The 22730-nt window shown below is 27.1% G+C and overlaps 3 protein-coding genes across 4 annotated transcripts; 2 read left to right on the forward strand and 1 right to left on the reverse strand.

Moving 5' to 3' along the window:
* Nucleotides 1–151: 151 nt before the first annotated feature.
* On the forward strand, nucleotides 152–5691 carry LOC112682794 (RNA polymerase II-associated factor 1 homolog). Of its 2 annotated transcripts, XM_025553527.1 has the most exons (11): nucleotides 152–342; nucleotides 421–513; nucleotides 577–765; nucleotides 1392–1527; nucleotides 1586–1729; nucleotides 1794–1897; nucleotides 2846–3088; nucleotides 3152–3342; nucleotides 3715–3783; nucleotides 4685–5213; nucleotides 5593–5691. In XM_025553527.1, the coding sequence occupies exons 1-10, from the start codon at nucleotides 278–280 to the stop codon at nucleotides 5209–5211; spliced, it is 1761 nt and encodes a 586-aa protein (XP_025409312.1). In that variant the 5' UTR covers nucleotides 152–277; the 3' UTR covers nucleotides 5212–5213; nucleotides 5593–5691. The 2 variants fall into 2 exon arrangements, with proteins under 2 accessions (XP_025409312.1, XP_025409311.1); XM_025553526.1 differs by lacking the exon at nucleotides 5593–5691 and having other exon boundaries at nucleotides 4685–5293.
* Nucleotides 5692–8060: 2369 nt separating this feature from the next.
* On the forward strand, nucleotides 8061–11198 carry LOC112682795 (ras-related protein Rab-39B). Its single transcript, XM_025553528.1, has 5 exons — nucleotides 8061–8483; nucleotides 8564–8673; nucleotides 8774–8939; nucleotides 10505–10645; nucleotides 10783–11198. The coding sequence occupies exons 1-5, from the start codon at nucleotides 8376–8378 to the stop codon at nucleotides 10918–10920; spliced, it is 663 nt and encodes a 220-aa protein (XP_025409313.1). The 5' UTR covers nucleotides 8061–8375; the 3' UTR covers nucleotides 10921–11198.
* Nucleotides 11199–11219: 21 nt separating this feature from the next.
* On the reverse strand, nucleotides 11220–20419 carry LOC112682793 (SET and MYND domain-containing protein 4-like). The gene is made up of 9 exons (XM_025553525.1): nucleotides 20034–20419; nucleotides 19034–19178; nucleotides 18201–18373; nucleotides 17907–18135; nucleotides 12933–13149; nucleotides 12266–12630; nucleotides 12061–12192; nucleotides 11559–11760; nucleotides 11220–11468 (listed from the first exon to the last, which is right to left on the reverse strand). The coding sequence occupies exons 1-9, from the start codon at nucleotides 20356–20358 to the stop codon at nucleotides 11283–11285; spliced, it is 1974 nt and encodes a 657-aa protein (XP_025409310.1). The 5' UTR covers nucleotides 20359–20419; the 3' UTR covers nucleotides 11220–11282.
* Between the last annotated feature and the right edge of the window lie 2311 nt (nucleotides 20420–22730).

The raw sequence follows: 22730 nt of genomic DNA on the forward strand, positions 1-22730 counted from the left end.
TGCTTTAACCGGTTTAGAACCGATTATAGGTATGCCTCTGGTACATAGATAGTACAATTTTGTTATCTATGGCTATGTACCATGGTTCTATAAAAATAGTAATCTTTAACCGTGCTGAGAACCATGAACGTTTTGAATGTTGTGATAGCAGAGTATATTGACCAGAATACATGATGTCAAGAAGCAAATAACCGATGTAATATTTTGTTGTGTGTGTTGATGCCGACTTTTATAGTAGTGTTCAAAAAAATTATAATCGAGTTATACGATTTATATTATGGCGCCGACTATTCATAATAATGCATCTCAAGAAAAAAGACCACCGCGGCCGATTGAAAAAAGGTTAAGTTTGTTCGCTATTTTCTTTATTCTTTCTTTTACTGATAATAGTAATTTTTTGACTAATATTTTTATTTACAGGTCGGATTTGGTATGTAAAGTGAAATATTGCAATATGCTTCCAGACATACCCTTCGATTTGAAATTTCTCTCATATCCGTTTAACACATCAAGGTCAGTCATTTATTTACATTAACTAATTTTCTTATTGTTAATATATGAAGTTTATCTTCCTAGATTCATACAGTATAACCCAACGTCTTTAGAAAGATCATATAAGTTTGAAATCTTAGCGGATCACGATTTAGGAGTTGGTATTGACTTGGTTAATAAGGATATGTATTCAATTGACTATAATGTACAAATGGAACCAGCTGATGAAAAAATTTTAGAAGAAGACATTTTAGCACCACAAGACTCTAAGAGGTATAATATATCTACCAAAAGTGGAAGGAATAATCATTTAGCATTTAATAATTTAAAAAAATACAGTGAAACCTATTAAAGCAAATCCTTAATAATATTTTAATTGACCAGATGGTGGTTTTTCAAGCTTTGTAAATTATTAATTTATGAACTTTTTATTAAAAGTGGTTACTAACAATATTTTGGTATTATAATATGAACAATTCTGATCAACATATTAAGTTAAATCAGTGTTTCTGATCATTTTGGTAGTACTTTTATAATTAGTATTTGTAGTATATTAAATTACTGAAGTAAAACAAAAACCATTTTATTAAATTTATTTTCAATTATATTTTAATATAATAATAATATTTTAATATTATTATAATTATATTTTATAATTTATTTTTGTCTTAAATTTTAAAATGTTAATTTTTTATTCTTTATTTGTGGTTGATAAAAAAAAATTCAAAATTTTCAATTTAAGTTATAGTTAATAATAAATAAATTATTATTAGATTATAATATTGTACACATTTTCATAATTAAATTCATATTTTTAATGGAGTTAAAAATATTTTGGGTTTTAATTATAAACTGGTAGTAGATGTTAAAAAAGACTAACTGACAACTTTATTATCTAGATCTAGACATCATGCCAGAAGTGTGTCATGGTTAAGGCGTACTGAATATATTTCTACTGAACAAACTCGGTTCCAACCTCAGACAATTGAAAAAGTAGAAGCTAAAGTTGGATTTAGTATCAAAAAAAATTTTAAGGTATTTATAAAATAAAAAACTACCAAGTCTTATTCAGCTATACATTTTTTATTTTCAGGAAGAAACTCTTTATATGGATAGAGACAGTCAGATGAAAGCAATTGAAAAAACATTTGAAGACAATAAAAAACCTATTGAAAAACATTACAGCAAACCAAATGTTCATGCTGTTGAGACATTAAATGTTTTTCCAGATTTTAAGGTAGTATAAAATATCTTAAACGTAAAAAAAATAAGTGTCTTTATTATTTATATTATTTGAATAGAATTGGAGATATCCATGTGCTCAAGTTATTTTTGACTCTGATCCGGCTCCAATGGGTCGACCAGTACCAGCACAAATAGAAGAAATGTCTCAAGCTATGATTAGGTAATTCATACTTATTAATATTATAATCTGATAAGACAAAATTGCTAGAAGGACAGTTATATTAATTTTTGAATTATGAATTCAAAAGTTGTTGATAAATCTCAACACATATACATAAGTGACCAAGCTAAAATTACTAGTTTCTATTAAAATATCAAATTTTTTCAAATAGCAATCTAATATTATTAACTAATGACATTACCTCAAAGTCAAATTTTCACAAAAATTAAATTAAATATTATTGCCACAAAATAAAGACATTTTTAAATTACATTCTTAAAGTAAAATAATTATTTTATTAATTTTATTAATAAATAGTCCATATTTTTGAGGATTAAAAGTAATATAATTTAAAGTCTAGTTATAAAATATTAATTTATCACAAAAAAAAAACCACAAAATGTTAATTAATGTATCTATTTAGAATATTTTTGGAAGGAAAGTTACTTACCCTGATTTTCATTATAATTACAATTAAATTTCAATTATTTCTATTATTAAAAACTATTAATATTAACAATTTTAATACTACTATTTTATCTATAAGTATAACATTATTTATTAATATTTAAAATGTTATCAAAAAAGTTTAGATTATTATTTTCTATATTTTATTTAAATACCATAGATCCAATTTTTAATATATTTTAATGTAAATTACAGTTTAAAGATGTTTTTACTCTAAGCACATCAATCAAATAAAATTATAGTTATTCTAGATAATTAGTCTTCATATGATTGGTAAAGTAAAAAAAAAAAAATAATAATAATAATAACAAATACAATTGAAATACTAATTCCTTGTTTAATTGAAGTCTATAATTTTATTATCATTGTAGCTTATATGTCAAGTTTTATCAATTTTTTTTCTTTTTTTTTTATAAGTCATTTGTGTTAAATTTAATTAAAATATAAAATGTTTGAATGCATTTTTGATATACATTTCAGGGGTGTAATGGATGAGAGTGGCGAACAGTTTGTGGCTTACTTTTTACCATCTGAAGAAACAATTGTTAAACGACGTGAAGATGCTGTTGATAACCGTCCATATGATGATGACTATGAATATGAGTATAAAATGGCAAGAGAATACAATTGGAATGTTAAAAGTAAAAGTAGTAAGGGTTATGAAGAAAATTATTTCCTAATTGTACGACCTGATGGAGTATTTTACAATGAATTAGAAACAAGGTACATTTAAACCAACTTATTTAGTGTATTGGATATCATTATAATTTAATAAAAAAAAATTAGGGTACGCTTAAGTAAAAGACGACAAAAAATTGGTGTTCAAAGCAGTAGTACTAATACAAGATTAATTGTAAGACATGTCCCAATAAATGAACAAGAATTCAGTGTTCACAAATTTAGAGAAAAACAATTACAACCATATGATGAAGAAGAAGAGGCTAAAGCTGAAGAAGCTGCTAAAAAAGCAATGAATGGTAGTTATTAATTATTCTATAAAAGATTTAATTTAATGCATAAGAAATTAATGTTTTTTGAAGTTTATGAATATATATATATATATATACTAGATCATTATTTAATTACATAAATATATTCATGAAATATTTTTTTTTAATTATAATATATTTTATATATACATTTTTTCAATAAAATATAAATTATATTTTTCATTATTTTAAAATAATTGCTGTTTAATGTTTATAAAAATTACACATATAATATATAAACAACTAATTACAACAATTTTTATATTTAAAATTATTTTTAAGAAAGTTCTTTAATTGAAAATATTTAGTTTTAAACTTTTTTCAATCATGTGTTAATTTTATAAAATATTATTTTTTCAGCTGCTAAAGAAAGTGCAAAAGAAATGGCTACTAAAAATAAAAATGACAGTGATGATGATTCCAAAAAAGGTATTTAATTTTTTTTTTATGTGAGGACTTGAATGTTGACAGGTTAATATATATATATATATAAATATAAATTGCAAATCTTATGATTTTATATACACTTAATCTATGTATTTTAGTTTTATCTCTTCTTCTTCATTGACATTTATAACTATTAGAATCTTTGCAGCCATATTACATCCTTCAAATTCTCTTGATCTTCAACAATTTTTTTCCATGCTTGCACTTCCGGAGCTTTAAGATTCTCTCCTACATCTATAGTCACCTCTTCCATGGTCTACCTCTAGATCTTATCCCTTTCGGTTTTCATTCTATAAGTATTCTGATGATTTATTCATTTCTTCTCATAATATGGTTGAGCCACTGTATTATTTGTCCTTTTATGTTACTAGTAACTGATGCTAAGCCTAGTTCTTCCTGAAATTCCTTATTGAACTTTCTTTATATATAATTAATTCTTTATTCATTTGTCTTTGTGTTATGAACTGGTTCACATATCATTCTTTCATACTTTATTTTCAAAAGTCCTATGTCATCTTACTATTACCCTTGTTATTATCCACATTTCATGTTCATAAATGAGAGTAGGTCTAATTATTACCGATTACAAACTTAATTTGGTTTTCTTAGAAAGAGCATTAGATTTGAGGAATTGGATCAGTGCAAGAGTTGTGCACAGTTTTACTTAGTTAAAATAAATATGAAGTTATCAACATATTTGTTGAAAGATCTAAAATTTGAATCTAAAGTTCTGCAGATTTAATTATTTTTTTTCTATTAACCAGTAATTTAACTTAACTAATAAGTTATTAAATTAAATTAAATGATATGTAATTTATGACAGTAGTGGTAAATTGCCTTGTTTATATTATTTAATAGTGAATTTATTTTTATAATTTTACAGAAGATTACAATAAGAATAATGTTGGTTCTGATAGCAATGCTTCTGATGATGATGATGAACAAGATTCAATGACTACTAAAAAACGAACCATTAGTGAAACAGTAGATGATAGTGATCATAGTAAAAGTAAAGTACATGCAGATTCTGATAGCAATGACGAAGAAAGTAATGACAGTGATGATAATCTTAAGACTTTGGATAATAAAGGTCAATGTAGTGGTAGTGAAGCAAATTCAGATAGTAGTACTGCATCTAGTGTTAAAAAATCTAGTAATCAAAAAGATCATCATACTCCTATTAAAGATAGCTCTGGAAGTGATGATAGTGATAAATCTGATGATGAAACAAAGAATAAGAATTTATCTCATAGTGGAGACAGTGAAGAAGAAAATATTTCTAAACGAGCAACAGTTGAAAATGGATCAGACAGTGAAACTGAAGTGAGAAGTAAAAGGAGCTCAGAACGTGCAGCTAGTGTTAATTCAGATTCTTCTTCAATCACTAGTAGTGATCAAGAAAGTGATTAAGTGTAATAATTAATTATTTTATGAGCTTAAGACTTGACTAGCATGTAAATAAAGTAAATAATTTATAACATTTTGCATCGTATACTCAAATATTTTAATTATTATTTTTTCCTTATTTTTAAATATTATTTAAAAATTATCCAAACATCAACCATATGTATAAAACATAAATTGATTGATATGTTATAATAATTTAATATCTGTAATGTATTTACATCCAATTACTACTTTTTTCTTTTTTATTAGAAATAATTATTTTACTTTTTGATAATTTTACCAGGTAATCACTCTTAAATAGGATGATTTTAGTAATATTTAAAAGACATAATATTTTTTTAATTTAAATTTTTATGTATTTTGATAACTTGTTTTTTATTACAGCGTTTTCCTTTTCCAAGTCATGGGGTGGAAAAATAAAATTAATAGAAATTTAAAAAAATGTTGAACCATAATTTTTTATGAAATTAAATTATAGATAAATGAAAATTATAAATCGTAATATTATCAGCTTATTATAGTTAACTTTACTATTATTATTCATATTGCAGTGTTACATTTAAATTATTTTAAGTTCTATTTATGTAGTCATTCAACAAAGACGAGTAAAATAGTTAATTGTTTTATTAAAACTGTTGAGATAAATAAATTAAATATTTAAAAATTTGAGCTCTATGAATTATTTATATAAATATAATAGAAAATCTAAGACAAAACTCTTTGTTAGTCATTTCTGTTTACAGAATCATAGGCGTAAACTGGGGGGGGAGGGGGCAACTGCCCCCTCAAAAAATTTAACAGGGCAATGCCCCCTTAATGTTTTACAAAAATATGTATTTGAAAACTATTATTAAAAAGACATTGTAGTATTGTAAGAATTATTTTCAAGAAAAGTGAAAAATGAAGTATTTTAAGGAGAAAAAAGATGAATTGATTACTCAAAATGTATTTATTTATTGTCATTTACCAAAATGCGATATCGCAATACATCATAACAGAATCTATTATCATAATTATCGAGTAAAAACCATAGAGTAATATTACTCTATAGTAAAAATCACTTAGTGAGACTAAATGGAGTTGCTCAATAGAAGCTATTTGTTCTGTTATAAATAATTTTAATTTTATTGTTTCAATGTTAGAAAAAATAAATGAAACAGACTCTACATGGCCCTGATGCAAATTCAATATTAAATAATATTCAAAACTTTGACTTAATATTTTATTTAAAGTTAATGAAATTAGTGTTTGAATTAACTAATTCCTTGTCACTACATTTTCAAAAAAAAAAAAGTTAACTTCTCTACTATTTCATTATTAACAGCAGCTACTCTTGAGAAACTACAATCTCTTCGCAGTGATGATAGTTACGATCAAATATGGACAGAAACAGAACAGCTAGCTTCCAAAGAATGTATTTCACCACCCATAATTCCAAGAATAAGAACAATACCTTCAAAATTAGGCAGTGGTGAAACTTCAATTTCGAGAAACGTTGCATCGTATTTCAAAATTAATATTTATTTTCCTGTTATAATGATAAATTATATAAAAACAAAATTTGCAGAAAACAATTTAACGCTCTTCAAAATTATTTAAGCACTAGAAAAAACAGTGATGAAGATATTTTAGAAGTTTGTAACACCTATAATATTAACTTCGGTGCCTTAAAGGTAGAATTAATGCTCTTCGGGAAAATGTGTTCATCAAATAATATTGCTGAAAATTTTGAAACCCATTTAAATTTGTATTTGGAAAAATACTTGATAGGCTCATTTGACAATATTTAATTTATTTATAAAATTTTTCTTTCTATTCCAATGAGTTCTGCATCAAGTGAACTTCGTTTTCATCACTTTGTCACCTCAAAACATTTACAAAAAACACCATTGGTCAAAAAAGACTTAGTAACATGGCTCTTTTACATATTGAAAAAACTTTTAAAATTAATTTTATTACCTATTATTGATCAGTTTGATGCAGATTCAACAGAAAGAGATAGAAGACTTAAATTAACATAGACATCTTGTAAGGTTATAATATTAGAGTTAAGTTTTGTTAGTATTATTAGTATAATAATTACATAAACATAACTAATTGTCTAGTATAGCATTTATTATGATATATATAATAACTATAAATTATAACATTAGATATATTATATATTACATTTATAACATTATGACTTATGGACATTGGAAATAAATTCCATTTTATGTAAAAATAAAGTATAGAAATTCAGAATGCTTCTATTAAATAAACCATCTTGTCAAGCTTTTTCCATCATGCCATTTAATTGTTTTACATGCTACAATAAAGATTTAGCTTAGATATTATTATTATCTCATGCTTTCCAGTTTCCTCTGATTAAGTATAGTGTAGTCTCAAAGTATCTTTAAGTACACGGTATATCGACATAAAATATAGTTTACCCTTATAAGAATTGCCCATGTCTCGGACACCTTTTTCGTTAGATATGTAATTATATATTTGCCCCCGCGTAATAAATTTCCAAATTACGCCCATGTACAAAATCAACTACAAAATAATATATGCAAACGTAATATTTATGAAACTTTGGTTTGGTTTACGCAAATTAGAAAGTAAACATTTTAAATCTGTTTCGAGGCAAATTGTTATCATGATCTAAAATGTTTCAAATTTAAAGTAGTTTGTTGTATTGTTGCAAATAACAGATTTTTAAATTAAATTTTAATTTTTGTAATAGATATTATTATCTATGTTGACACCGGTTACTGAGTCACTCGGATTGCTTTTACAACCAGCTGACCAATGACGGCTGACGGGGGTCCGTTCCGATAGCGGAAGGAACTCAAGGGTAAACGTACATCCAAACAGTATTATCTCTCGGGATATTTGCATAACATGTTCGTTAGATAAAGGCTTCAGAATAATAAAAATAATCATAATTATAAAATATAACATTGAACGTTGTTAAAACTGTGTAGTACGTCGTAGTTATTATTATATTAATACCAGTACAAAGAAACGGTTGACAGTTTTCGCTCTCGAGTGTCCGAGTAGAGGGATGGTAACGTGATTTGTTCGTATTATTGATATTATTTTGCGTTTTCTTTGAGCGATTATTCATTTTCGTGTTGAAAATCAACCTACACATTTTCTGAATCTATTACGAAGTCGGAATCATGGCGGATCTGATGTTTGATTATCAGTTTCGTTTGATATTGATCGGTGACAGTACGGTAGGCAAGAGTTCGCTATTGAAATATTTCAATGATGGTAAATTCGCCGAGGTATTCATATTCAATCAAATATCACTTGTTGAATAAAATAATTTTTTTCAACAGTTATTTTATTTTTTTTGTTTCACCAGGTGTCTGATCCAACAGTCGGCGTTGATTTTTTTGCTAGAACAATACAAATTCCCAATGGCCCACGAATAAAATTACAACTGTGGGATACAGCTGGTCAAGAGCGATTTCGGTGAGTCTACATTATTACCTTCTAATGTGAATACCATTATTTTACATGTTATCTAGACTTAATTTTTGTGTATTTTTTTTTTTTTTTCATTTACTTTTAGATCAATTACAAAATCATATTATCGAAATTCTGTAGGTGCTCTTTTAATATATGATGTAACTAAACGAGCCAGTTTTGAACACATACCTATTTGGATGAATGACGCCAAACGTCACATTGAACCTCATCGACCTGTATTTGTCTTAGTTGGATGTAAATTAGATTTGGTAAGTAAAAACTTGGTAGTTTTTATGATTAAAAAAAAAAAAATGTAATTTTGTTAATTATTAGAGCACTATTTAAAAAATTATATCAATATAGTTTCAATTTTATACATAAAATACCTATACAGCATATTCTGCTATAATAATATATTCTAGAAAAAAAATACTATCATATATATATCTACTATCATATATCAACTTATAACATATAATCTAAGATTTGAGCATTAATACTAAATTACGTATAAATATTTTTTTAAATTTTTTTTTATATATTTGATTTGTTTAATTTTATATGAATATTAGTCTTATTACATTTAATTGATTGAGATTCTTATATATTATTAATAATTAAATAAAATTAAAAGATTATCTACTTTCTATTTGTAATGTTTGAAATCTCATTATATGGTTAGTATTGGTCGAAAATTATATTTTTGTAATTGAATAAGTTTTAAAATAAGTATTATATAAAATTTTTCTTAAAAATAATAATCAAAGTAAATAACTTATAAGTACATATAATAGTATTTAAATTGTGATGTATCAACATGTATATTTTGATTTAATAAGTTTCAAAAACGCAAGGAATATAAGATAATATGTCATCAGTAATTTTAATCAATCTAAAAAAATCCATTTATTGTTTAGAATATTGGGTAGAATTGATTTTTTGACTTATTTTAATATGAAATCATACTATTTTAGTCTAAATGTTATAAAGTCTTCAATATTTATTGTGTACCTAATTAATAATATGTATTTCTGTTTGAGTTTATTTTTGCAATCTAAATGTGTCATAGCAAATCTTTAAGCTATTGAACTCTAGTATGACAAAAATTACAAAAGTATTAGTATCCATAATTATTAATAAATAATTTACTTATGGGACAGTGTTATTGCCTTAAGGAATCTTCTTAGGTGTATAGAAATCAAAATATGATCAAATTTGATATCTCAAAGTATTATTTGACTCGATATATATAATTATTGAAATCATTAGTTATATATTTTACTAAAAATAAATCATATTATAAAACATAAAATTAACCATGTTAATATTTCTAAAATGTTGAGATAACTATAAATTGATAAATGTTTTAACATTAAATTTTTGAAAAAAAAATCTTAAACAGGAATAAATAAAATTCAAGCCATCGAAATTAAATATTATTAAATTAAAAGCATATGTTATAATGAAATTTTATTTGAATTGGAAAAAATCTCCAGAAATTGAGGTTGAAGCTATCATAATTTGTTTGTATGTATCTATAATATATATATATATATATATATGTAGATAACTATATGGATTCTATATAGTTATGTTTATAAGTGGTTGCTAGATTACATTATCTAAATAAACTGGATCACATCTTATATTTCATATGTATTTGACTTATTGTTTCGATGTATTATTATATAATATATAATAATAATAATAAATCAATTATATAATGTTGTATAGTTGTTTTTCAATTATATGGAACAAGTTGAAATATTTTCACATCAATTCTGATTTAACTTTTAAGAATCAATTAATTTATGATCCATTTATTTTTAAACAGGTTAATAATGGTGCCAGTAAGAGGGAAGTGACTGAAGAAGAAGCCAAACAATTTGGCGCAGAACACAATATATTTACAGTTGAAACATCTGCAAAAACTGGTTCAAATGTTGAACTAGCTTTTTCCGCCATTACCCAAGAAGTAAGTATAAGAGAATTTATTAAATATTTCCTCTATAGAAAAGTCTATACTTGTTTTGTGTTTTATTAACTTGCCAATATTATTTAAATGGGATAGCATTAGATAAAACTTTAAAAATATATGGTTGATTATTTTAGATTTATCAGAGGATAATAAGTGGTGAATATCAAATGGAAGAAGGCTGGGATGGCATTAAAAGTGGCTATTCACATCATTCAGCTAATATAGACTTTAATAATTATATTGAAGCTGAACCGGCCAAATTGTGCTGTTAAATAACTCAAAACAGTTTAACAAAAGCTTAGTATTCTTTTTTTTTTCTTCTATCAATAGCAGAATAACAGTTTTATAAAACAAAAGTTAAGCTTTGACAATATTTTATGTTTATTTGACAAATATTAACTTAAGAGAAATATGTATAATACACTTAGGAGAATGGTACAAGACTAGTATTCCATGGATTATTATAGACTATAGATTTTCATAGTTTTATATGTGTACATTCTTTTTTTTTGTGTTGCACATAATTATATTTTTTTAATGTGAGTATTTTATGATTAAGCTTTGTATAAATTATGTGTTCTACTCAGGAATAAATTACTATAATTTATTAGTTAATTTCTAACAATGGTTTTTTTTATTTTTTGTTCCCAAATGACAGCATACACTTTCTTATTGCTTGCTGACATAGGTGATAATCTCTGAAAGGAGGTACCATGTGCCTATGTAATAATGATAATAGTACCATGAATTTGGGTAATGCATTTTCATAATCATGTTTGTCCATTAATTGTTTTGCAACAGCATATTTATTTTCTGTATCCTTAAAAACACCATTAAAATTATTATTATTTTTATTTATGTTTATTTAAGGTTAGATTTTTAGAATTGAATAGTTAGAATTGAAAAGTACCTGTAAAACTTTCAAAGCCGCTAACAAGTTAGTATTTTTTGAGCAAATCTTACAATATGCTACAAATTGCATAGAATCAATTTTCACCTTAATTGCATTTAGACAATTTGTACATCTGATTCTGAGTGATGTATCCATCTTCATTTCTTCCCAAGTCGGCCAATTTTGACAACAAGCAATACAGTTGCATTCAAACCAATATCTATGACAACATAATTAATTTATACATTTAATTTAAAATGGATTTTGAGGACATGTTAAAATTGAACATATACAAAATAAAAATCACAGATATCTATAAGAAACATGTTAACATTAACTTAATGATTGTGAGTACCTTTCTTAATTAATTTTTGAAATAAGTAACCTCACTTTTGAGTTTTTACAGCTTTGCTGTAATGATTAATTTATCTGTAGAAATATAATTATAGACATCAGGACATCAAACTTTTTAGTATTTTTATAAACTGAGTTAATTATTATTATTTACTATGAGCCAAACCTGATTTTGAGTTTCTGTTGTCGGTCTTCTCTTGGATGGAACATAAACATCGGACCATAGTTTTCTGTAATCGCTTCTCCAGCACGTAAATCACGAATGTTGTGTACTATGACCGTTGTTCCTTGATGATATCTACGTTTCATAAAAACGAATCATCTCTGTATACTAATCTATATTCATATAATTTTAATATATATTACCATACCTAACTACACAAGGATCACAAGAGTGATTCAGCAATGCTAGTGTTGGATAGATGGAGCCGCCGATGAAAACGGTCTGTTGCTCGTTGTTCTGTTGTTGAAGTTCGGAAACTTCGAACGTGTTGAATTGGAGGATCAACAAATTATGTAACAACAGACTTCCGATGAATAGCTCATCGTCGGTAAGGAAACGGGTTTTATCGTTACAGTTTGTGAAGTAATTCATTTTTTTTAAGCAATGCAAATAAAAAACAGCCACGTGTGCTCTGTGTAATATATCCTGTGCGGACCTCATTTTTCGATGGGTTACCAAGTTATATAAATTAACGTAGCTGTTCGGTTCGTGTTTTTTAACCGGCCTTTGAGTCTGAAAAATAATGCATTAAGTGAACTATCTATTTGAAACATCAAATTACAAACTATGTAATCGTATAGGTATTTATAATAGATGATTAAGTATTTAATAATAGTATCATCGTGACCTATATAGACGCCCTAAAATACGTGCGAAATAACAGCTTGCAAGACTACAATTCTAATAAAGTCATTACACGATGGAAAGTATTTCTATTTTATTAAATCTTTACTTTCAGTCAAAAAATTAACGTTGCACGATTTAAAACCTTTTATAATATCTACAGATAAAAAAGCTCATGGATCATCGCTTACGAGGTTCAACTTGGGCTGCAAATCCATAAAGTATTTTAACGGTCGTTGAGTGATTATTCGGAATGCTATCAAACATGTGATAGAAAGGGTAGCCTCGTAAAGTGTCGGTAACAGTTGACACTCGATTGCATGATAAGACTTTAAGGCGATTTTCATGCAAAGATCACCGCAAAACGCTACTCTGTTGCAGTTCGGACACGGCAAAGGCGCAACGATTCTGTGAAACAAAAAAATATTAATGTAATCGTTGTTGGTAAAACTCACGATCCTAATTATGAGTAGACAATTAGTAACTTCAACAGTGGAATAGACTGTGAATATTTTAACGTCTCAACTCCTAAAAATTATACCTGCATTTTTTGTTTAACGCTCTGTGTTTTAGAAGTATAAACTATACATAAGTACCTAACATAAAAATTAATTAAAACTTTTTTCAAATACGTTCTTTTTAAAATCTGAAAGGACCTAAGAAATCAAAAAATTTAACGAAATTATCATACTATAGAAAGTTGAATTGCTGTTGAATTAGGTTGTGCAGAAGTTGTTTTGTAATAACACTAGATTTTATTACATTAACTTTATTACAAATTCACAATTCTAACTGTGGTTATGACCATAGATTTGTTTACGGGTGGTGTTGGGTATACTACAGTAACACTTGAATCTTTATTTTGGATTATTATTTATTAAAGTAGGTACATTAATTTATAGATACCTTGGTTTAAAATATATAACAATTGGAATTTTATTTTATGGTAAATATAAAATAAAAACATCGTTTTTAGTTGATTATTATTATTACATTGACATTGACACCATAGCGTGTGTAGTGTAGGTACCTACCATAGGCAATTTGACATTTTTCAGTTGATGGTTCAAGCTTAGTTAATACCACTCACCCATCTACCAAAAAGTCATATTAGGTACAACAATTTACCCTATTTTTATTAAATTACCAATTTTACATTACCTACCGTTGCCAGTTTCCAAGACCAAGTACCTACCTATTAAAATGACCTCCACCCCAAACTTTTTGGTTGTTCAGTGAACCATACAATTCATGATCAAGCAGTCACTGGTACCTACCATACTACCATGTAGATATAGACTGATGTAGACCTAGTGTTGAACATTATCTAGATAAATAGTTAACTATATTTTATCTTAACTATTTATCTAGATAATAACACTTAAATTTATCTAATATAATACAAGAGATGATTATTCTTCTATCAAGCTATCAAGCTAACTATATTTTATCTTAGCTTGATAGTTGAAGAATAGTTATCTCTTGTATTATATTAGATAAATTAAAGTGTTATTTAAACGAATTTATATAGATAAATTAATTTTTAATGATTCTTTTTCACTTGTCATAATAAAATAATTAAGAATCATCGTAGCCTAATCTGTAATAACTAATGAGTTGTTACAAGTTGGTTACAAAATTTTAAATTTAATTCATCTTATAGCCATAAATATTATTTTTATTCCCTAATTACTTATCAGAAATCACTACTCAGTAGATACCACGGATATATCACATACAAGATTTATGTATGTATATAATATAAGCTTAGTGAGTGGTGTATAATGTATATTATACAGAAATAGATATCTATATACAATTATATTATTCGAATAAACCAATAATAAAAGATAGACGAAAAAATAATAAAAAAATAGTAAAATAAAAAGTATTATTATAAAATATATATATACATATATATATATAGTAGTTAACAAAAATAAATGAAAACAGTTTTCATTTTTTTTTATCTAGATACTTATTTATAGATTTATATTTTATCTGTATCATAGATAAATTGTTACTATCTTTTGATTTTACCTAGATAAATCATGTTATCTGTGTTCAACACTGTGTAAACTACGGTTATCTACGAGTGTTGGATAGACCTTATCATAGGCTGTTCTACGGGTGTGCCGGGTGTGCCTTAGTACACTCTATTGTGAATAATGTGTATAAAAAAATTGAATAACTACAGTTAAGAATATATGTGCATACACATTAATTAAATTTTAGTTTTTTGGAAGTAATAATGCACAAGGGCATATTTGAGGAGGGGGGCGAAGGGGGCATTCGCACTCCCCAATGTCTCGTAATTTTTTTGAATATAGTACATTGATTTATTTAAAAAATGTAATGTATAAATAATTAAAAATATAAATTACTAGTCTATCATTATAGTATGATAATATATTTAATAATATAATATGTCAATTAGATCACGGGTATCAATTTTTGTTTATTTTCTTATAACATTTTGGTTATAAAACGAATAGTGGTATTTCGTCAACGGATATTGCTATGGTTATAGATATTTATAACCATAACCGAGGTATTTATCAGATAATATAAAGTAATTTAAAGTAACATTTTTTTTACCACATATTTACTAGATAGTCATTTTTTGGTGCATTTATGCATATTGTATATTTTTGTATTTATTAGAGCTATATAGTCCTTAATAATTTTACTCGTATAATTTTTTTTTACTACATAATATCTGGTACTTTTTTGTAGGTATTTAGTCATTTTTTTTGTGTACAAATACATGCATATTTGTGTATTTTATAAAGTTAGAAGCAAATATAAATCATAATAACTGACAATATTGGTTTCTATATTTTTTAACCTGAAAATATTGGCCAAAAATATATTTTTGTAAATTGAAAACATGGTTAAGATCAAGAATAGGCCAGCATAGACTAACAGGTTTGGCTTTGTTGCATGTGCTTAAAAATATTATTGTATCCATTGATGAAAAATCAACAAATTTGCCAAAATGAAAAAAAGAAATTTGGAATATGTTATATTACTACTTACCAACCATATGTTTTCTACTTAGATATTTGTTAAATTAATTTACCTATCTTAATTGTTTTTTAAAGTTTTTAAAAAATAATTAATAGGTACTATTACTACTGTGATAATTTGTTGTTTTTTTATACAGGATTCAAACTAAAGGTACAATTTTAATATAGGAACTATTTGTGTTTTTATTATTAATACCTACTTATATTATATGCAGTAGGTTTTAATATATTTATTAAATAAATATTAAATTCAATTTAGTATTTGTATTTTTATTTATTCACTCAAATGAACAACAGGAACATGAGCTGTAGGTAATGAACTAGAGGCGTACCCAGGTATTTTTTGGGGGGTCCAAAATTTTTATTTTATCTGTTTTCTTATTATAATTATAGTTTAATTCAATACCAACAAATTAATGTTAATAACTATAGTTATAGTCACAATTGTTATACACACATCACACATATTCTTTACAAAGGTTTATTATAATAGGTAGGTACTATAATTTTAAATCAATTTTTATTTCGTAGTAAAATGTTATAAAAAATACATTATTTAATTAACAAAAATAAATAATATTAAAAAAGCAGTATAAATTAAACATGGTTTATACATTATAGGTATATTATAAAATCTATAAACTTTAAAGATAATGAGAAATTAAAATACACTATATGTATACTATTTACTATTAAGCCATTGAGTATGTAGAAATTTCAATGGGGGGTCCGGACCCCCCCCCCATTGGGTACGTCCCCCTGTCATGAACTGTAAATTATCTTTAAATTTGTTCCTGAAGAAAAATTAGTTTCACCCCCCCCCCATGTCCTCAACTCTAATACGTCCTTGATATTGTAAGTGTTCAGAATAAATCTGAAATAATAATTGCGTGTATTTTTTACCTATTGTTATTTTACATCATTAATGAAGCTTTTAGTTTTAAATTTTAAACCATAACACGGCCTACACATAGGTGTTTATACCCTTCCCTTTATATTTTTAAAAAATAACCAAAAAATGACAGGGCATACTAAAATGTAAAACTCTGGGTCCGCCTATGCACCTTATGATTTAAAGTACAGAACGTGTAATATGAAGAAATATAATAGATTGAATATTATCATTACCATGGTTTCATAATCTTGCTATATATGTTCCCAACAGTATTTTATTATAAATTATAATGCATTATTAGTACAGTAAGAAATCTACTATTATTAGTGTTAAATGTATTGTAAATAAATTAAATTAAAATTTTTGAAGACATTTCAACAATATCTACTGTAAAAATCTCACCACGCCTGTGATTATGATTAGGGAACTGATTTATATGCACAAAAGATCCTAAAAATATGCTTCCAAGAATGCTGTAATATTTTACAAAATATGTCCTTATAATTAAATGAAAAATATTTTCTTTTAAATTGTGTAAAAATTTCACAAATATTGCATTACAAAATTCAACCATTAGTTATAAAAATATCTTTATGCTCATTTATGTATATCTGTAAACGACTCATAATTATTGTTTTTACTTTAGGTATTTTAAATTTATGAATTAATAATAAACTGACACAAAATCTGGGACAGTTTTACACGTAATAATATAAAAAATATATGCACGAATGAACGAACCAACTGATCGGTTTCCGTGATTCCGTCAAGTTCAAATCTATTATATAAATTTATTTATATTAATATAATTTGTATATACACGAATGTTGCATTCGAGTATATCATTTTAATTTTGTCTATAACGACTGGTCTATATCTATTATATGGCTGTGAACGTGAAAATATAAAGATGAAACAAATATATGTGTTATAAATAAAAATATGCACTATAAAACTACAAATATGCTTGAAATATACAAAATAAAATTAGTGTTATTTTAATAAGAATGTTTTAGATCGGGGACGATTTTCATCAGATTTCAAAATACTTAATCCAATACATATATGCATTTGCATATAAATCCGTTCTCTGGTTCTGACATAGAACTACTATGGAGACGTTTGAAATGCTTTTATGTTCTTATGGGTGTGTTCTAACTTTAGCACTTCGAGAGACGAGAGAGGACTAATCTACCGACGATCTCGACAAGGATTGCCTGAAGTTTAAAATGTATAGTCACTTGATAAAACAGTGGGTGCAATTCGAATGGCAAAATTCGCGGAGCAGCACTGACGCATATGCCCGTTCGGCTAGCAGAACCTTTCCCACGGGAACGTTCTGGTTAGCCACCGCGTGTCTTCCTTCCTGCTCGTTGTATTCGATGGATACAGCGTCGCTAATCGCCGGATACGCATCATTCTGTTTGCCGTAAAGTCTCGGCACCTTTCGTCTCTCGGCCTGCGTGGACTCTACGTAAAACATAATTTATTATTCGGACTTACGGCGGTATGGTATATTATTATCATAGTGCAACCGTTTTTCAAGTTCTTGTCCTTCGCCATCATCGTCAACATAACCTGCACGTCTAACTGTCGTTTGCGCCTCTGGTCTAGCGATAAATTTGAATTGTCCAGAGCCTGCATGGTGGCCCTAAACGATTCTAGAGCAGATTTTAGCTGTTTTGTAGCCAGCAAACACCGTGCTTTCCTGTATACATAAATACAATGAAGTACATTAAATATAATATGTAATAACATACGCACACGTGTCCATAGGCTGGTTAGGGAAAAAACGTTTTTTTATAATACTGAAAACGTAGTATTAACTTCGTTCGTACTATAACTGTCAATCTGCAGAAAAAAACCTTGATCGAAAGTTTAAAAAATTTGAAAATATTTTTTAAAATAAAAAAAACATTATAAATTGTCTGCAATCAACGTATAAAAAAATTGCAATTCTTACTATATATACAGTTTTTGAATAATAGAAGCGAAAGTTTTCTTTGTTTTTATTCAACAAGTCGTCCAGCCTGTCTGTCTAATTTGAGGTAAAATAGTATTAATTTGGAGACAATTTATACTTTATTGATACTTTAATAAATAATAATAAAATTGAGTTAAGATTAAAAATATGCCGTTTTATAACGACCAATAGGCTTTAAAGTCAATCGATATTTAAACATTCATTAAAACTATGTATTTTATAATATAAAAAATATTAAAATGTAATATCTCTTTAAAACCTAGCAAACCAAACTTTTAAAGTATATCTACGCCGGACTCGGTTCACGAAAATATATCGTATTGTAATTTACAATGTCTAATATTGTTATTATAATATAATTTATTATAATTTATGACAGAATACCTATCGTGAATTTTATATTGTAGGTATGCAGGATATCCGTTGTCGAACGCTTGCCGTATGTCCGAAATGGCTAGATCGTACTCCTGCAGATGATATAAACACGCCGATCGATTGGCGTAGAGAATCGACAGCTGGATCAGCCAATCTATAACATGGTTGTGATACGTGACTGTCATTATTGATTACCTATTGTCATGTACGAGTATAACAACCGGCCAACCCCGTGAAAATAATTCGTATGTTCCGCGCTCTTCTTTTTATTCTACGTGTAGGATTTCACAGAGCCATTTTTGCACTTGAGATAAACTCTAAAATTTAACACCCCTTATCGTCCAACTCGACTTGACTCCATGCCACAATATGAATGGAGGAGAAATTAACTTTCATTTTCATCCCTCGCATTGTATTCCGGTAGTTTTTAAAACTTGTAAGTATTAATTTTGCTACGATAATCCCTCCCCCAAATTTTTTTTGGTATACTATATATGTACCAAAAGTTTCATATAATGTTTATCATATTATATCCTATATTCTATATCTTCTTCCTCCGAGAAGAAAATTCACCAAGAATGCTTGATAGAAAGTTAATTTTTCGATTTTTCAGTATGCACACTGTACAATGTACAGCATTCTTGTTGCATTAACGAAACACTTGGATAGTATGTGAAATTGTAATATCGCTATGCAAACGTATACAATTTTCTTATTACGTTATTAATGAAAGTAATAATTATTATACATATTATACAGATAATTTTTATCTTGTAGAACAGTTTATTGAATGCGAAAATTTATTATTATTTTTAAATGTATAATCAACTACTACAATATGACGATAAACCCTCCGTCGCTGCAGTATATAATATCGGATTTTTCCTTTTATTAAATAAATTTTATAAACACATATTTATAGAAGCTAAACTTCCGAGAGGCTTTTTTTTAGTTCAGAAATAAGATTCACTGTATACTTTACTCTCTCTATAGGTGTCGCACAACATACCTTTGGTCTGAGGACAATGAAGTACGGCCAACGAATACCAGTTTAACGCTTTCCGATAGTCTGTATTTTGAAAGCATTCGGTCCCGAGCTTTTTCATTTCCAAGGCCTTGTCACCGTTTTTACAGCTGTTCCTTTCGTCATCGTCATCGCCATTTGTCGCAGTATCATCCTCTGCGAGCAGCCGCCCGTAAACAAACTGTATTTTTTGTTTATCATCTACCAACCCAATGAACTCATCCCAGTCGGAGGACCTTAAAGTATTGCGAAACCGGTTGTGTCGAACCGAAAATGGCTTGCGGCCTAACGAGGCCGGCTCGTCATCCATTTTGGCGACTGGACAACGGTGTTGTTATACATGCGTTGCCGTCCACGGCAGCAAGATCGCGGGTTGACCGTTCGGCCGGATGGTATTTTTAGACTTTTGGACGGATTTCAATATTAACTTCAATACTCGGTATGTATGCCTTGCAAGAACAGCAAAACTTCGACCTATGGGAGGGGATAAATCGTAGAAATTCATTGTTTTTTACAAATTACCGCAGTCCAAAGACAAGGGTCACATAAAATATACCGCTATATTCTATCACAAATTAGTAAAACATATACAATTTCAATTTAAGGTTAGATCTAGAGATGATTAACAATGACAAAATGTGGTTATTGTGACAAAGGTGACAGCTGCTTTACAGTCATAGTGATTTTTAATGATGACAGCTTACCATTTTTTTGCATAATATATATTTTAGTTACTCAGTTACCAATAAAAAATTTAGCAATGCACGTAAAATCACGTTACTGCTACACAAACTAATATAATTTTCTATATACATACTATAGTATAGTTTATTTTAAACTCAATGGTTAATAAGTAATACAAAATGAATGCATCAAGATAATGTGTTCTCCCTCCTATCATTCCTTTTAAAACGAAGAATGGAAGCCGAACGACCACGTGAGTTGCCCGAAGTACTCCAGACGGACACATTAACTGTTTGGTGTACGCAAGCCAGAGCAACGAGTGTAAATTCAACACTATAGAGTAATATGAAAACAACTTTTTACAGTGAGAGCATTTCGGACTCCGGTCGTTAATTAGGGTAGTAATAGTAATAATTCATTTTCCCACTGCGATATACGTCTTTGCCCATTAAAGTTACTTATTTCCGGCTTAGAAATTGATAATGATTAACTAATAACAGTCATCAGTCACCGGCGCTAACAATGTTACTGGTCACTGTTTATTGTTTAATATTTTACTGGTAAGCCCAGGTAACCAGGAGAGTCACCAAAGTCGCTAGTCACCATTTATTTTTGATATTGTCGCAGTGACTAACAGCGACACTGTTGTCGTGGTGATAAAGTAAAAGTGACGTGATTTTACACTCATCACTAGTTAGATCCGTAATTTAAATTGTGTCTAATTTCTCCAAACCCTAGACGACGCTTTTATGTCTATATTTATTCATTTTATTTATTGCATATATTATATATTTGGTAGATGATAATGTGTTTAGTGGTTACGTGTTCCTCTTATAACACGTAACATTTAGCATCTATATGTGGACAGAAAAAATTGAATATTTATATAGAATTATTTAGGTATGTAATTGAAAATGTAAATATAAATTATAAAATTGGTGACTTGAAGGTTCGAATAGAAAGAATAATTGATTTGTTATGCAGTTTTATTTTTAATTAAGTAAATATATATATATATATATATATATATATATATATATATATATATATATTACAAATGGTAAATTATTATGAGTTGTTTTCTCATAAATATTTCCATTATGAATATCGATAAGGTATATACTATGAACGTTTATTTCCTAACAAGCCTAGAAAATTACTATTAATGTCTATACAATTTAATATTATTGCATAAAATATAACGCAATTCAAAAACATTGTATCTTATGTAGTACAAGTCTATAAAATAATAATTGCTATATTATTTATACATGTAATAAATATAGTCATAGTTAGTATATCTACATATCTATAAATAAATTATTAAATAGATTATTCAAAGCAATTAACTTACTTCATATTAATAAAAGTTACTATACATTTAAATATATATATATATATATATATATATGTTACCGGCAATATGGAGAAACCGGAATTTTGCTAAATTCCTAGCATTATATAAAATGCCAAAAATCACTCGACAATATATATAATACGAGCTTTGCCTAGGTATTACGTATAATGCCAAACGTGGAGTAGACAATATGATGAAAATAAACAAAATTGGGCATCGCCTTTTACCAACGACTTTACTTATCATTTATCATAAACGTGCATGCACGATTTAACGCAATAAAGATTCTTTTACTATTATAAAAATAATTCTGAGGCACAATATTGAACGTACTAATAATTACAATATCATAATTTTTCTCATCATTTTCGTGTCTCGATATAGTGTTGCAACTATGATTACAATTTACATGAAGTCAAATTTTTATAACAAACTACAAACATTTTTTAAAAAAATTTGGCCACTAATACTAGTTTTTTATCTGATGAATAGTATGAGTTGATAAAAATTCAATTTATAAGAATTAGCCAAGGATTTTTAATATGTGTATGTTAGTCCAAGTGTCAAAATAAAAAGTGTGCCTTAAAAATAACATTTTGTGCACTTCAAAATGTCACTCTCTATAACATGTTATAATAAGT

This window comes from Sipha flava, unplaced genomic scaffold, assembly GCF_003268045.1.
Source record: "Sipha flava isolate LNK unplaced genomic scaffold, YSA_version1 211_pilon_pilon, whole genome shotgun sequence".
In the NCBI taxonomy this organism is placed as follows: domain Eukaryota; kingdom Metazoa; phylum Arthropoda; class Insecta; order Hemiptera; family Aphididae; genus Sipha; species Sipha flava.

Coding starts and splice junctions, on each gene's coding strand:
- LOC112682794 (XM_025553527.1), top strand. CDS start 278: ATGGCGCCGACTATTCATAATAATGCATCTCAAGAAAAAAGACCACCG. Junction 343..420: donor CCGCGGCCGATTGAAAAAAG/GTTAAGTTTGTT, acceptor TTTTATTTACAG/GTCGGATTTGGTATGTAAAG. Junction 766..1,391: donor GCACCACAAGACTCTAAGAG/GTATAATATATC, acceptor TTTATTATCTAG/ATCTAGACATCATGCCAGAA.
- LOC112682795 (XM_025553528.1), top strand. CDS start 8,376: ATGGCGGATCTGATGTTTGATTATCAGTTTCGTTTGATATTGATCGGT. Junction 8,484..8,563: donor ATGATGGTAAATTCGCCGAG/GTATTCATATTC, acceptor TTGTTTCACCAG/GTGTCTGATCCAACAGTCGG. Junction 10,646..10,782: donor TTTCCGCCATTACCCAAGAA/GTAAGTATAAGA, acceptor TGATTATTTTAG/ATTTATCAGAGGATAATAAG.
- LOC112682793 (XM_025553525.1), bottom strand. CDS start 20,358: ATGGATGACGAGCCGGCCTCGTTAGGCCGCAAGCCATTTTCGGTTCGA. Junction 13,150..17,906: donor TGCACCCACTGTTTTATCAA/GTGACTATACAT, acceptor TTTGTTTCACAG/AATCGTTGCGCCTTTGCCGT. Junction 11,761..12,060: donor CAACAGAAACTCAAAATCAG/GTTTGGCTCATA, acceptor ATGTTGTCATAG/ATATTGGTTTGAATGCAACT.